The following is a 14,276-nucleotide window of genomic DNA, read 5'->3' on the forward strand; positions in this document are numbered from 1 at the left end:
TCTTAATGTTCATTTACTAACAAATGAAAGTATGGCAAGAAAACACTGCTGTGCCATTGTATTGCACCACTTTTTATGTTCATTAGAATAATTGAACCAAATCTGAACACTATATCCTCCAAGTCAAAGATGTCAGATGACACCAAACTAAAAAAACAAGGAAAAGGTGCATCCGAAATGGTTGTCAGAAAACCATTAGAGGTTGCAGTGACGAAGTGGCAGGACAATAAGGCAATTCTGATGGCCTCCAGTGTCCATGGGATAGAGCCCCAGGACAGCTGCCTGAGATGGTCAGCAAAAGAGAAGTGCCATGTAACTGTGCCTAGACCTGCTGTTGTGGCTGAGTACAACAAAAACATGGGTGGAGTTGATTTGCGCACTAGGAGATTTAATTCCTAAAATAATGTTTTAGTGTTCATATGTGCTTCCTTCATCTAACTGTTCAGTTCATGAATCGGTTCACGTTTTGACTCAGTTCATGAAAAGAAAAGAAATTTTAACAGAAATCTGCGTGAAAATGAATACGTTACATTCATTACATTCTGTGATCAAAAAAGAGCTGATGTCCACTTCAAGGGACAGATGATAAAAAATAAATAAATAAAATTTTTGAAATTTTCTTTTTGCTGTAACATGTTTCTTTCAACCACAATACTTAAATTATCTAAAAAATTTCTAAATATTGAAATCTTTTTTCTTCTGGGTCTCAGGAGGATATGGCCACAAGTTATGGACACCCAACCGTCACACCCATACAGTATGTGGCTCTTCCCCAAACTGTTGCCACAAAGTTGGAAGCACATAATTGCATAGGATGTCTTTATATGCTGTAGCATTACAATTTCCCTTCACTGGAACCAAGAGGCATAGCCCATGTCCCAGCATGACAATACCCCTGTGCACAAAGACAGGTCCATGAAGACATGCTCTGCCAGGGTTGGAGTGGAAGAATTAGAGTGGCTTTCACAGAGCCCTGACTTCAACCCCACTGAACACCGTTGTGATGAACTGGAACACAGACTGCACCCCAGACCCCCCCCAAAAGTATTGGAACAGCAAAGCCAATTCTTTTTTTTTTCATGTCAGTGGGATGCCAGATTGATGCAGTTATTGCAAGCAAGGGATATGCAACCAAATATTAAATGTTATTTACTTTAAGACTATCTGTTCCTATACTTTTGCTCACCTAAAAATTAGGTGGTCTGCCACAAAAGGTGCCATCTTCTAAGTTGTTTAACATATATAGATGTAAATATCAGAAAATGAAAGCTGAAATTCTGATCTATTGTTTCATATTCATCTTCTGATCTTAAACCCAAATGTCTTCAGTGTACAGCAAAAACAAAAGAATAGGCCCTGTAGTTACAGTGCTTTCAGAGGGGACTATACTTTTGGCCAGATAATGTACATGTTGGAACTATCATTTCACACGCACACTACTGTATATTCCCTTTTTGTTAGATAACATTCTATTAAAATCATGTAAGTGACCTTTGTCATTATTCTCACTTTACTGTAATAGTTTATTCACCTGCTTAGACTTATGTGCAGTCCTATAATTGGAATAATTCAGTGTTACTTGACAATAATTCAGCGTTACAGTGAACACAGATTTATTAGTCATGTTCTATTGCCACTGGTCTTCACTTACGTGTGACACCCCACACACACCAGCACAATGAGGATGGTGACAACGAAGGCTGAGGCAGCAGAGATGGCCCCCAGAACCAGCATTTTACCATAAGGGAGGGCCAAAATATCCATGGAGGACCAAAAGGAACATATACAACTTCTACACACTGCAAGCAGTCTTGTGAACCTGTGAAAACAAGAATGAGGCTGAAATAAAGGCACTGTCTCTTAAAATGCACATCTACAATACATACATAAGTAGAGTAAATAGCAGTTATGGTCACTTAAAGAGAGCATTTACTGTTGCATACATATACAGTACAGTACAGTGAAATAATTTTCTCTGCATATCCAATCTTGTCAGAAAGCTGAGGGTCAGGGTGCAGGAGCAGCCATGACACAGCATCCTTGGAGCTGTAACCCTGTGGTGTAAAGCTAAGAATTAAATAGTCATGCAGACTGGAGTGGAGAATAAGCACAGCACAGAATACAATATTCAGTATTCAACCCATTGAAAAGTCAGTGTACTGGACTATTTTTCAATTAGAAGCAACTTCAAAGTGATGTTAGTGCTCTTTCTCCAAAGTCTACATATCTAGAGTATTGCTCTTCACAAATGGCATCGTATCCTGCCAGCCTGTAGTCAACAGCTGATTTTTAAAAATGTTTTAGACAAAACACCATGTTACCATGTCTTGTGAAAGAATGCGAATGGAGCATACAACATTTATTTATGGTTACTTGTGCTGTTTGTGCCGTGACCCAAAATAGGGTTCAGCTCAAGCATAATTGCACATGTTTATGCCTGATGTAATGTGAGCCAGAAATCAATTGACTTAGCACTGAATGGGAAATGTAATGTTGTCAAAATGCCCAGAATTCCATTTTGCATACACATACACACACACACACACACACACACACACCCACACACACAGCGGGAGACAAACAGAGACAAACAAACAGACAGACAGAGAAGCAAAGGGAGAGAAAGAATAGATTAGGAAAGGAGGTCATGTAAATGTGAAACCAGGTATGTTAAGTCATTTAAAAGTCTTTCTGTATCTCTTTCCCTGTCTCTCTCTCTCTCTCCTTGATACTGTGTTTCTACTCAGTGGGAACCAAATAGCTCTCTACATGCACTTTTAAAAAAAATTCTGTTAATAAGGGGATGAGAGTAGGAGGAAGTCTATGCCGATTTGACCAGGGTCAGTCTCAGCAGTCTGAGAGAAGGAGCAGGTATACAAACCCACTCCATCTATCAAACTTAACATAACATGATGTAGCCAGCAGGTACATACAATATGGGTAAAACACATACCTGTGACAAAGAGTGTTTGTGGATCTCCAACAGAGATGGAGCATATGAGACAAAATCTATAGTTCATCAATATATATTTTTATCAAGCAAGAAAAAACTCACCATAAATATAGTGAATGAAAGATATAGATAAAGAGGGTGGATGGCCTCAAGTGCTTACAAGGTCGTTTCCCAAAGAAGGCAGGCAATGTTCTCTCACCAGGAATTGGTCATTCTGGATCACAGAAAAGGAGAACAAAGAGAAACAAAAGAAAATATAACTGTAAAATATAGTAGCAAGCAGCGGCTATCGGGGTCCAAACACCTTCAACAAATATCGCCCCCAGTGGCCAGTCCTTTATTGTTACACAGAATGACAAAGATTCCATAGATGAACACACTTTGAAGGTTTGTGAGGATTGCTGACAAATGAAATGCCTGAAATTATATGAAATGTTGCTGAAACCCATTTTGCTGTAGGAGGCCATGTTTCTGAATTAACCAATAGAAATTAAAATCCAGTTACAGATTAGCAGAGTGATTCAGCACACCAAATTTCAGCTCAATCAGAATTTTGGTTCCTGAGAAACAGCTATTTGGACTGTGTATATTATTAACTCCATCCCCTGTCGACATCCATACCCCAAACTTTGCATAACCTCCTCATAACAATGGCCTCAAAATGCCTTTCAGAGTTTGTGTGGATCTATACAACCAGTTCTTGGTTACAGTTAGTAAATAAAGCTCCACCCTACATGGACTGATTGGCATGTGGAGGCCATGCTGTTTGTAAAGCTCAATGTTTTTAACAATTATTGAACATTAGACTCTACTGAGTAATTTAACACAAATTTTGGGAACATAGGCCAGAAAAGATTGTATGTATAGACACAATGCCTTCTAATTTTTAATTTATAAAATTAAATTTGTTATACGGTGACTATGTGCTTCTTTGCCAACAACCAAAAAAACAGTTATTCAATACCAGGTCATGTCAGTTTGTGCTTCAGAGTGCTCTAATGAAACTGATGAATGACTGATGAATGTTTGCTTTTGTGACCCAACTTTAATGATACTTTCTCTTGCAGAATACCCTGTGCTCTCTGCAGTTCTGAACTGTGAGCTAACTAGTGCGCCATGTCAAAGTAAATGAATGAAAGATTACTGGCAGTTACAGGATGCAATACTGAGCATGTCATGAATGAAAAATGTGAAACCTTATTGTTGTATCTACAATTTACAAGACTAATTTGATTAATGCATATATCATTCAATTTACATTCATTCAAATAAATGCCCCTCATTTTTTTACATATCCCAGAGACTTAAAAAAAAGCTTTTAAACTCTCCCTAAATATCTCTGCAATACATTCCTTCATATCTTTATAACATTCAAATTTTATCCAATAAACAGATTATCAGATAACATACGTAACCTGATTTCAAAACTAAGTTTGTAAAAATTCTCTTTTGACAAAGTTTGTCAAAAAATGGTATTTTCTATTTTAACATGTCTTTGAAGTTCTACTTGAATGTATTTCAAACATATACTTGTAGGATATTAGAAAACATTTTTTGGATGTTGTAGTTTGGATGTAGCAAAAAAGAGGAGACATGTGCAGAAAGTTCTTTGGGAACTATGTATCTCAGCATCTTCAAATGATCCAAAAATTGATAATCCAGTCAATTCTTATCATTTTCATCATTTCTGTTACTGAATTCAACGGCTAAGGTGGCATGAGTGATCACAGCCTCCAGCCAATTCCAGAATATCAAGATTTCATTGACAACATGGTCATGGACTATAATATTAATTTTGACTTTGAGGATGATTTATATGACTGCTGCTGAAACATAGACTGTGTCAGTGATTATAACAATGTATGACGAGTTTTACAGTGATTTGGAAAACACACTGAAGATGAATATCAGGACATAAAAGGTGAACTTTGCCAATGGACAGTTAAGTACAGAGTCACCATGAATGCAGCTGATGGGCTGTTGACTATCTTGAGCAAGTATATACTGGCATATCCCAAATGTGCAAGAACATTAATGAAGACCGAAAATGCTATGGATAAAATATAGAATATCAGTGGAGGAGAATACATTCATTTTGGAGTTTTGCCACATTTGTTGGATAACCAAGAGGTTCTTCCAACATGGGGTGACACACTCAAAGTCCAAGTGAATGTGGATGGCTTTCCGTTGTTTAAAAGCTCTTCCAAACAGTTGTGGCCATTATTGGGCAAATTTCCATTTGAAAAGGATCCATTCATGTGGTGGCGGGGGCGTGGTCAAGCGTCAGCTGTGGACGGAGAGGAGGTGGGTCGAACCGGCAGGTAAAGTGATGATTCTCACCTGCGTTGAGCTACATGAGCTACCTTCTTAGCATAATGATGCATGACATCTATGATCAGGTGGACAAAGTAAACAAAAGCAATGGCAATAACAGATTACTTACTTGACATACTAATTTATTAGAACACCCTCTTAATTATGCTCCATTTCACTTCACTTTTGCACATAGCTATGGATGCGATGGGTGCATGAAAATTATACATGCTTCCTGACACGCCCTAATGCAGGGTTCTATAGCGTACCTTCAATTAAAAAAAAAAATTGCAAACAGAATTTAGATTTAGGAGCACCTGTGCAAGGACAAATTGACCTGAGTAGCCTACCACTTTATTATATGTATTCATTATGCATGAACACAGGTGTGCAGATTTTGTTCAGGCGTGGAATCAATGTTACTATTCTGACAAGGCAAATTAGCCTACTTAGCTTACTGCACAGGTCACAAGAAGCCTGATTAACCTGCTAAATAACAAACTTGCATAGCTCTCAAGTCTCACAGTTTAGTTAAAAATTGCTGGTTCATCCCATATCCCTGTCCTGATTTCTGTACCCAAGGATTCTGGCAGCTATCATGTCCACTTGATTTAAAATAAAATAACCCATTCGCTGTTGTTGGCTAACAATATTAGCAGACGCTATCCAAAATTTAGTAAAGGAAGAGTAGTGAATACAAATATTGAAACTAGGAGACACTGTTTACTATTCCTAGCTTAAGTACACGAATAATCGCACAGCTTATCAATCTATAATGTTCAATTAAAATTAACAGATCTGATATGTATGATTCATCCATTCAGTAGCACTGACCATTTTAAAAATAGTAAGTTAGTACACTTTACCTTACTTTACTTTTAATTAGTAAAAAAGTTTTTTATTTCACTCGCATGAGCTTGTGACCTTGTTTGTTTCTGTGGCCTTTTTTATGTATGGAAAAGTAAGAACGTATTAGCTTTTTTTTATGCATGTGTTTATGTGCTGTTAGTTTGTACATTACATAGTGAAACTTTAGTTGTTCATTCTTTGTTCAAATTAATTTTTTGCCAAAGCATGCTAGTGTGTGTGCATGTGCAGGGCTCTGCATATGCCTATTTATACTGTACGCACATCAGGGTATGTGTTCACTATTGCAGTGTACAAGAGTTATTTTCTACCTTAATGGAATGGAAATACTCAGAAAGTTTGCTTTAGTAACCTAATTAACATAAAATTAGATCATGCTGAAAACACAGCCAACACCTTTGATCTAAAGCCAGGATTGTTAAATATTAGATCTCTTACATCTAAAGTGCTTATTGTTAATAAAACTATTACTGATCACGAGATCATGAGTACTGTGCTCAACAGAAACATGGATTAAACCAAATGAGTATGTGGCATTAAATGAAGCTAGTCCTCCCGGATACAGTTATATACAGCAACCTCTTCTAAGGCCAGAAATCCTAGGTCTAGTGCGCAAAAGCAGGTTTTGCATATTATCATAAATTTGAGTGGGTGTGGATAAATAAATTTTTTCTACATCTTATTTCCCAAGAGATATGTTATGAATAGCCAATACCCAGTAGCCAATCTGAGTGAGACTGCATCAGTTACTAGTGGGTCTCTACCTGAACCTACCATACTGCTTACAAATGTCAACATGTTCTTGATAATTATTGAGGTTCACATTCTGCTGAGTAGTTTGACACCACACTAATATAGATGGGCCAAAAATCCTAGGACTAGTTCATAAAAGTAGGTTTGACATATTATAGAAATTATCACAAATTTAAGAAAATTTGTGATGTGCTATGGTGGGCTGATTGGGTGATGCAAGGCCTTACGTACTTGGTGACATAGTTTCAAATAATTTGCCGGGAGTTTTTTGCCGGTGTCGGCATTTAAATTATATCTTTTTAACTTTTTCATCAGTAATATTGTGCTATCGTTTTCCTTTGCTGTATTTTTCACTTATCCCTGCTGCCGCTTTTTTATTTTCTCAAAAAATGCTTGGTTTTTTGTCTAAAGACAGCGAGCAGAGGCCATCCATGCCAGTGTCAGCGGATACCATTTAAAATATCAACAAATCTTCAACTAAGGTACGTTAAACACTCAACATGGCAAACATGCAGCTTGTTCAGTGTGTCAAGTGCAGGATGTTTAGTCATAGCTTTATTTGTGATAACTATATATTGGTTAGCTATCTGACGGAGAAGATTGCAACATTAGAGGGCCGCATCCAGACTCTAGAGAGGGTTAGTGAGAGTGAGAGCAGCATAGTTTCTGTAGAGGAAGTCTGGTTGCCTTAAGTGGAGTGAGCAATCCCCCAACTCTGGCATTAGGGCCCGCACAGCGGGACAAATGGGTGACGACTCGGTGGCATAATCACAAAGTTAAAGTTAACATTAAGGCTCGCCCACAGGAGCACCACTCCTCTCCGCTTCACGTGTCTAACAGGTTTGCTCTCCTCAGTGAAGCACCCGCTGAGAAACCTGAAAGAGCTCTGGTTATATATCTATCTTAAGGCACATGAAATTAGCCAGGCCTTTAGGGACACCAGCTGCACTAGGTAGGTGTATACCGGGAGCCAGGGTGCTGGACATTGTAGATAATCTTAGGGTCTTAGGCAAGCATAAGTTTTCAAAGGTAGTTTTTCACGTAGCAGCCAATGATATATGCTTTTGACAGTCAGAGGTTACTAAGAGTAACATTGTAGAGGTGTGTAAACTAGTGAAGGCAATGTCCGGGTGGTACCCAATGTGGTGTGGTGATGTAGCTTACAGCAGATTATGGTCGCTAAACTGCTGGATGTCCAGGTGGTGCGCCAAAAACAATGTGAGCTTTAGAGATAATTGGAGTAGTTTTGAGGTCAAGGCTGGCCTGTTAGGGCGGGACAGTGTCCATCCCACTCAGGAAGGTGCTGCTCTCATTTCGTGCAGCATAGCACATAGTCTCAGAACAGGGCTAGTTAATTGGTGACAATCCAGAGTCAAGGCCAGGGAGCAGACAAGCAGGCTAAACCAACCGTCTGCTAGCTGCACCGAGTTGTCCCTTAGGTTCCACTATATTGTGTCTGTTCCCCGAGCTAAACAAAAATGTAGAAATCCTCAGAAAGTTTGTTTTAGCAACCTAATTAACATAAAATTAAATCATACTGAATGCACAGTCAATACATTTGATCTCAAGCTAGGACTGTTAAATAATAGATCTCTTACATCTGAAGTGCTTAGTGTTAATGAAACTATTACTTAATGCTAATAAGTATGTAGAATGAAGCTAGTCCTCCCAGATACAGTTATATACATCACCCTCGTCCAGAGGAGGAGGTGTCACAGCTATCTATAATGATAATCTAGGTGTCACACAAAAACTTAGTCATAAATTCAGCGTGTTTGAAATTCTTTATACTAACATACACTATATTACCAAAAGTATTCGGTCACCTGCCTTGACTCACATATGAACTTAAGTGCCATCCCATTCCTAACCCATAGGGTTCAATATGATGTCGGTCCACCTTTTGCAGCTATTACAGCTTCAACTCTTCTGGGAAGGCTGTCCACAAGGTTGAGGAGTGTGTTTATAGGAATTTTTGACCATTCTTCCAAAAGCGCATTGGTGAGGTCACACACTGATGTTGGTCGAGAAGGCCTGGCTCTCAGTCTCCGCTCTAATTCATCCCAAAGGTGTTCTATCGGGTTCAGGTCAGGACTCTGTGCAGGCCAGTCAAGTTCATCCACACCAGACTCACTCATCCATGTCTTTATGGACCTTGCTTTGTGCACTGGTGCACAGTCATGTTGGAAGAGGAAGGGGCCCGCTCCAAACTGTTCCCACAAGGTTGGGAGCATGGAATTGTCCAAAATGTTTTGGTATCCTGAATCATTCAAAGTTCCTTTCACTGGAACTAAGGGGCCAAGCCCAACTCATGAAAAACAACCCCACACCATAATTCCTCCTCCACCAAATTTCACACTCGGCACAATGCAGTCCGAAATGTACCGTTCTCCTGGCAACCTCCAAACCCAGACTCGTCCATCAGATTGCCAGATGGAAAAGCGTGATTCATCACTCCAGAGAACGCGTCTCCACTGCTCTAGAGTCCAGTGGCGGTGTGCTTTACACCACTGCATCCGACGCTTTGCATTGCACTTGGTGATGTGTGGCTTGGATGCAGCTGCTCGGCCATGGAAACCCATTCCATGAAGCTCTCTGTGTACTGTACTTGGGCTAATCTGAAGGTCACATGAAGTTTGGAGCTCTGTAGCAATTGACTGTGAAGAAAGTCGACAACCTCTTTGCACTATGCGCTTCAGCATCTGCTGACCCCTCTCCGTCAGTTTACATGGCCTACCACTTCGTGGCTGAGTTGCTGTTGTTCCCAAACTCTTCCATTTTGTTATGATAAAGCTGACAGTTGACTGTGGAATATTTAGGAGCGAGGAAATTTCACGACTGGATTTGTTGCACAGGTGGCATCCTATGACAGTTCCATGCTGGAATTCACTGAGCTCCTGAGAGCGGCCCATTCTTTCACAAATGTTTGTAAAAACAGTCTGCATGCCTAAGTGCTTGATTTTATACACCTGTGGCCAGGCCAAGTGATTAGGACACCTGATTCTGATCATTTGGATGGGTGACCGAATACTTTTGGTAATATAGTGTATGTAGCCACAAAAATAAGTCTACCCAGTTGATTCCGCTAATTATTATTTACAGACCCCCAGGGCCATAGTCTGATTTCCTTTGTGAATTTGTGGATTTCATCTCTAACCTGATTGTTTCTTTAAACAAAGCATTAATTGTTGGAGACTTTAATATTCATTTTGATAATCCAGAAGACCCTCTGAGAACAGTGGTTGTGTCCAGTAGGGGTTAATCACAATGTAATAGGACCCACCCATAATGGTGGTCACACTCTTGATCTAATACCAACATTTGGATTAAAAATAGAAAAAATAGTCACATTTCCACAGTCTGAAGTTATCTCAGATCATCATCTCATCTCATTTAAAATGTGTCTTAGTCATAGTATATGCACCTTGTCACGCTACAGTGTCAAACATATATTCAAGTAGCAAAATTAACTAGGAATAAGACCACCACAGAAGCATGCATACCATCAATATGTAGCAGCTTTGACTGAAAATATCAGGCAAAAATTCAGACTATAAATTTAAAACCAGACAATTCTACAACTAACCCTACCTACATGTTTCTTCAAACAGATAATTCCAGAAACAATCGAACCTCTGCTAAAAATAATTAATTCTTCCCTTAGCACTGGCTATGTACCTAAATCTTTTAGTGAAGTGAAGTGAAGTGACTTGTGGCCAAGTATGGTGACCCATACTCGGAATTTGTGCTCTGCATTTAATCCATCCAAGTGCACACACACAGTAGTGAACACCGGAGCAGTGGGCAACACACACCCGGAGCAGTGGGCTCCCCCCCCGGAGCAGTCTCTTCCCACATGGACAGCATAAAGATCTGTGAAATTACTGTATGTGTTACCACTTAAAACCCATGAAGATGGCTCTGGACTGCAATTGATATGAACAGTCTTGCTACAATGGTTTAGGACTACAATTGCTATGATAACTTTAGCTTTATTGCCAATTTGCACTCAAGTCTCCATCAGCAAACAGTTGATAACTTCAGCAAAACAGACTTCATGTGAAAACTATAATGAATTTCCTGTTTACACAAGTGCACTTTCTGACCATGTTTTACATAGTTACAGGAGGGAATTATTCATAAATTTAAATTTTAAATTTCTAAATTTATCCCTAATTAGCAAGCCAGAGGCAATGGTAACAAGGAAAACTCCCTGAGGAAGAAACCCTGAGAGGAACCAGACTCAACAGGGAACACTCAATTGGGTGACACTGGATAGTGCAATTGTAAATATTTTCCCTTCAATAACTGTATACTATATAGACAAAAAGTGCAACTGTGTAAACAGGAACTTATGAGGTTATGAGCAACTTATGAATATGAGCATCAGAGTCATTTCTGAATTCATTAGAGTTTTAACTTGAAGTCTGTTTTCATGAAACTATCAACTGTTCAATGATTGAACCTTGACTGCAAAACTGTTTGTAGCAATTGCAGTCCTAAGGCTATGCAAGGAAGTTCTAGAGATTCACACTCTGCAGGTTCACACTCATCTGAGTAGTCTGACACCAAATTGGTGAAGATCATGAAGCCCAAAACATAAAGCCCTGTGCTACAGCACCACCATTTGGTCGATGGGGCCCATATCTAAGAGGAAGTACTACCTACTGACCAACTTTCATGTCTGTAGAACTAATGGTTTGGTGTGCACAATTTGTTTTAAGGCAGAAAAATAATATTAAGAAGAAGAAGAAAATCCTAACCAAAACAATAGAGTTACAAAGACCCCAATGCTTGGACCCTAATAAGAAGAAAATTCCTAACGAAAACAATAGGGTTCAAGCACCTTCAGTGATTGGACCCCTGAAAAGAAAAGCAACCACTGAATGCAAAAAAAGGAACAGTAAATTGCTACGGAAGATTATGTGTGGTTGTGTGTGTTTGTGTGCAAACAATTTTGGTGTACTTACCAAAATTATTATTATTAGATTGTAGAGGTAATAATACAAAGTTGATTCCTTATAACTCCAATAAAGCAATCATTTTTATATAAAGCAACCATTTTTGTATCATTTTTGTACATAATTTATTTCCAGTAGCATAGGTTCATCAAGATCCATAATTATCAGCTTATGTAGATATTGGGGGAAAAAAGGGAAAACTCCAAAACAAAAATACTCAAAAAGGCCTGCAGTAGTCACATGTGATAGTCTCCTAAAACAAGATCTACTGATTAAACAGATGAAACCAGGTGTGACTCCTGCTTGGTTGGAATGAAAACTGCACCCACACTGGCCCACTGAGATTCGGATTGCAGCTAGGTTTCTGTTGAAATAAAGTATTATTTGACTAACAAATCTCTCTTTTTGGACAAATTAAAACCTAGTTGTTTTTTATTATATGGCATTTATTCATGAAATGTCCACTCATTTACAAGTAAAGTCTGTATATGTAACAGTCGGGGCATGTAAAATTAAAGGTAAAAGTTTGTTTAACACACGATGGTACTTCTCTTTTACTTTACTACATTACTTTTGAAGTTAGACCATATTTTGTACAGCAAAATTGGTTTTAGGTTTATAAATTGTTACAGTAAAAATAATAGGATTGGTTTGTATTACTATTTACAGTATTTTGATATAAACATTTTCCCCCTTTTTTCCATTTACATTTTTTACTGTTGATATATCACAGTATTTCACCATAAATTACATGGACATTTTTTTTTACAGCGTGGGCTTCAGTTGAAAACACACCAACATCTGCAGCTAAAAGACAGGGAGTAAGGAATAGTTGCCACAATAAAGGAGTAGACTGATAGAGAAAACAGAGAAAGATGATCCAGATAGACCTTTCATGGTGTTGTGGGCATCATCTAAAGGTGACTAAATCTGGTCTTTAGTAGAAGCTGCTCACAGGGGAGAATGCTTTGAGCATAATCCTAAGAGAGACCTCATCACAGCAACATAGCACACACATCTCTACTGCAACCACCTCTCACCATAGCAGCAGTGACGAACACAGGAAAAAGCAAGCATACACAGGTCAGGTCCTAACCACATATTCACACTAAAAAAATTATACAAAGGCACATATGGTCAATCAGGAACCAGAGTATTCCTGTTGAGGCACATAAAAATGTCATGTTTTCTCTGTATTTTTTTCATCTTAAATAATTGTGATGTTACTATGCATCCTAAAATGAAGAGTCCACCCCTCCCATCCTTTTTAGAAAAACACTGTTTTTAATTTTTGACTCCTACCATGAGTCCAAATTAATCAAACCTGTTTTTTTATCAACTTTTTGTAGACAGAGGCTCATCTGGTGTAAAATAAAAAAGTCCACAGACCTCCCTTAGGATTTTCCAAACTAATTCAAAAATTCAAAATTAACTATTCAAAAATTAAGCACATTATGAGAATATGTACAATCATTTTTATTTTCTGGTGCCATAAGAGATTTTTTCTCCTGAGCCTTCTATGCACAAAATCTAAACCAGTTACCATATCTTGAAATGTAAATTTAAGCTTTCTATCAAATTAACAAAATGTTTTCTACTTTTATTAAAAATTGCAGTTAGTTGCAATCTGACATTATTTAAAGTTCTTTAAAGGTTTCGATGTAACCCACTCAAATGAATTCAAGTGACCAGTCAATTAGGTCAGAACTATAATATCTTAATAATAACTATGACATGTGTAACAAATTTCATACTGATTGACCTTTAATGTCACTTTAGTGCCATTTAAAAAAACAGTTGAGAATTTTGAGAACCACAGCACAAGGGGGCACATTTATATAAGTAATTTCTTGGTATGAATACCTAATAACACAATGAAAAGCACAAATGCATGATAAGGTATGCATATGGCTTGCACAAAAACACATTAATGATGGTCAAATCTAATTCATACAAATTTAAAATAACATTGACGAAAACTGGAACTGGAACTGTGCCTTTGCACAGAGGAAATAGTAAAGCTGCAGAGTGCAGGCATTGTGCATTTTCCCCGAACTACCACAAATACCAGAGCATCAGTCTCATGATTGTGTAAGCATAGCTGTTTTACGGTCATGTAAGAGATGAAAAATGTGTTCGTGTTAAAATGCAATATTTTGCTGATATGGCACAGTTATGTCATAATCTGAAACTAAACTATTTATGGTCCTATATCACTCCCATGAAACTTTCCAGGTGTTCAAACAAAGGCCCAAAGCCCAATTTAACTCACTGCATGGGATTAAGAGTCTGTGACTCTAATTGCATCCAACAATTTACAAGTCAAATGTTAGTGGATATCAGAGGGCTGATGTTACATTTTACTGCATCAGAAATCTCCTCGCAGACAACACCAACCCTGAAAACTATTTACAATGACACTGGATGGC

At 38.2% G+C, this 14,276-nt stretch overlaps 1 protein-coding gene across 3 annotated transcripts in view; it reads right to left on the reverse strand.

Annotated features, from left to right (window-relative positions):
• Positions 1–14,276, reverse strand: part of LOC113530775 (uncharacterized) — a 58,845-nt gene that overhangs the window by 27,942 nt on the left and 16,627 nt on the right. Inside the window, exons 2-3 of one of the 3 annotated variants that reach the window (XM_026921088.3) lie at positions 3,114–3,167; positions 1,652–1,819 (exon numbers count right to left, since the gene is read on the reverse strand). In XM_026921088.3, coding sequence (XP_026776889.3) covers positions 1,652–1,764 — 113 coding nt within the window. In that variant the 5' untranslated portion in view covers positions 1,765–1,819; positions 3,114–3,167. Of the gene's footprint in view, positions 1–1,651; positions 1,820–3,055; positions 3,168–14,276 lie in introns of all 3 variants that reach the window. The other 2 variants (XM_026921087.3, XM_026921090.3) reach the window with 2 other exon arrangements.

The sequence above is a fragment of the Pangasianodon hypophthalmus genome, chromosome 16, assembly GCF_027358585.1.
Source record: "Pangasianodon hypophthalmus isolate fPanHyp1 chromosome 16, fPanHyp1.pri, whole genome shotgun sequence".
Taxonomy (NCBI): Eukaryota; Metazoa; Chordata; class Actinopteri; order Siluriformes; family Pangasiidae; genus Pangasianodon; species Pangasianodon hypophthalmus.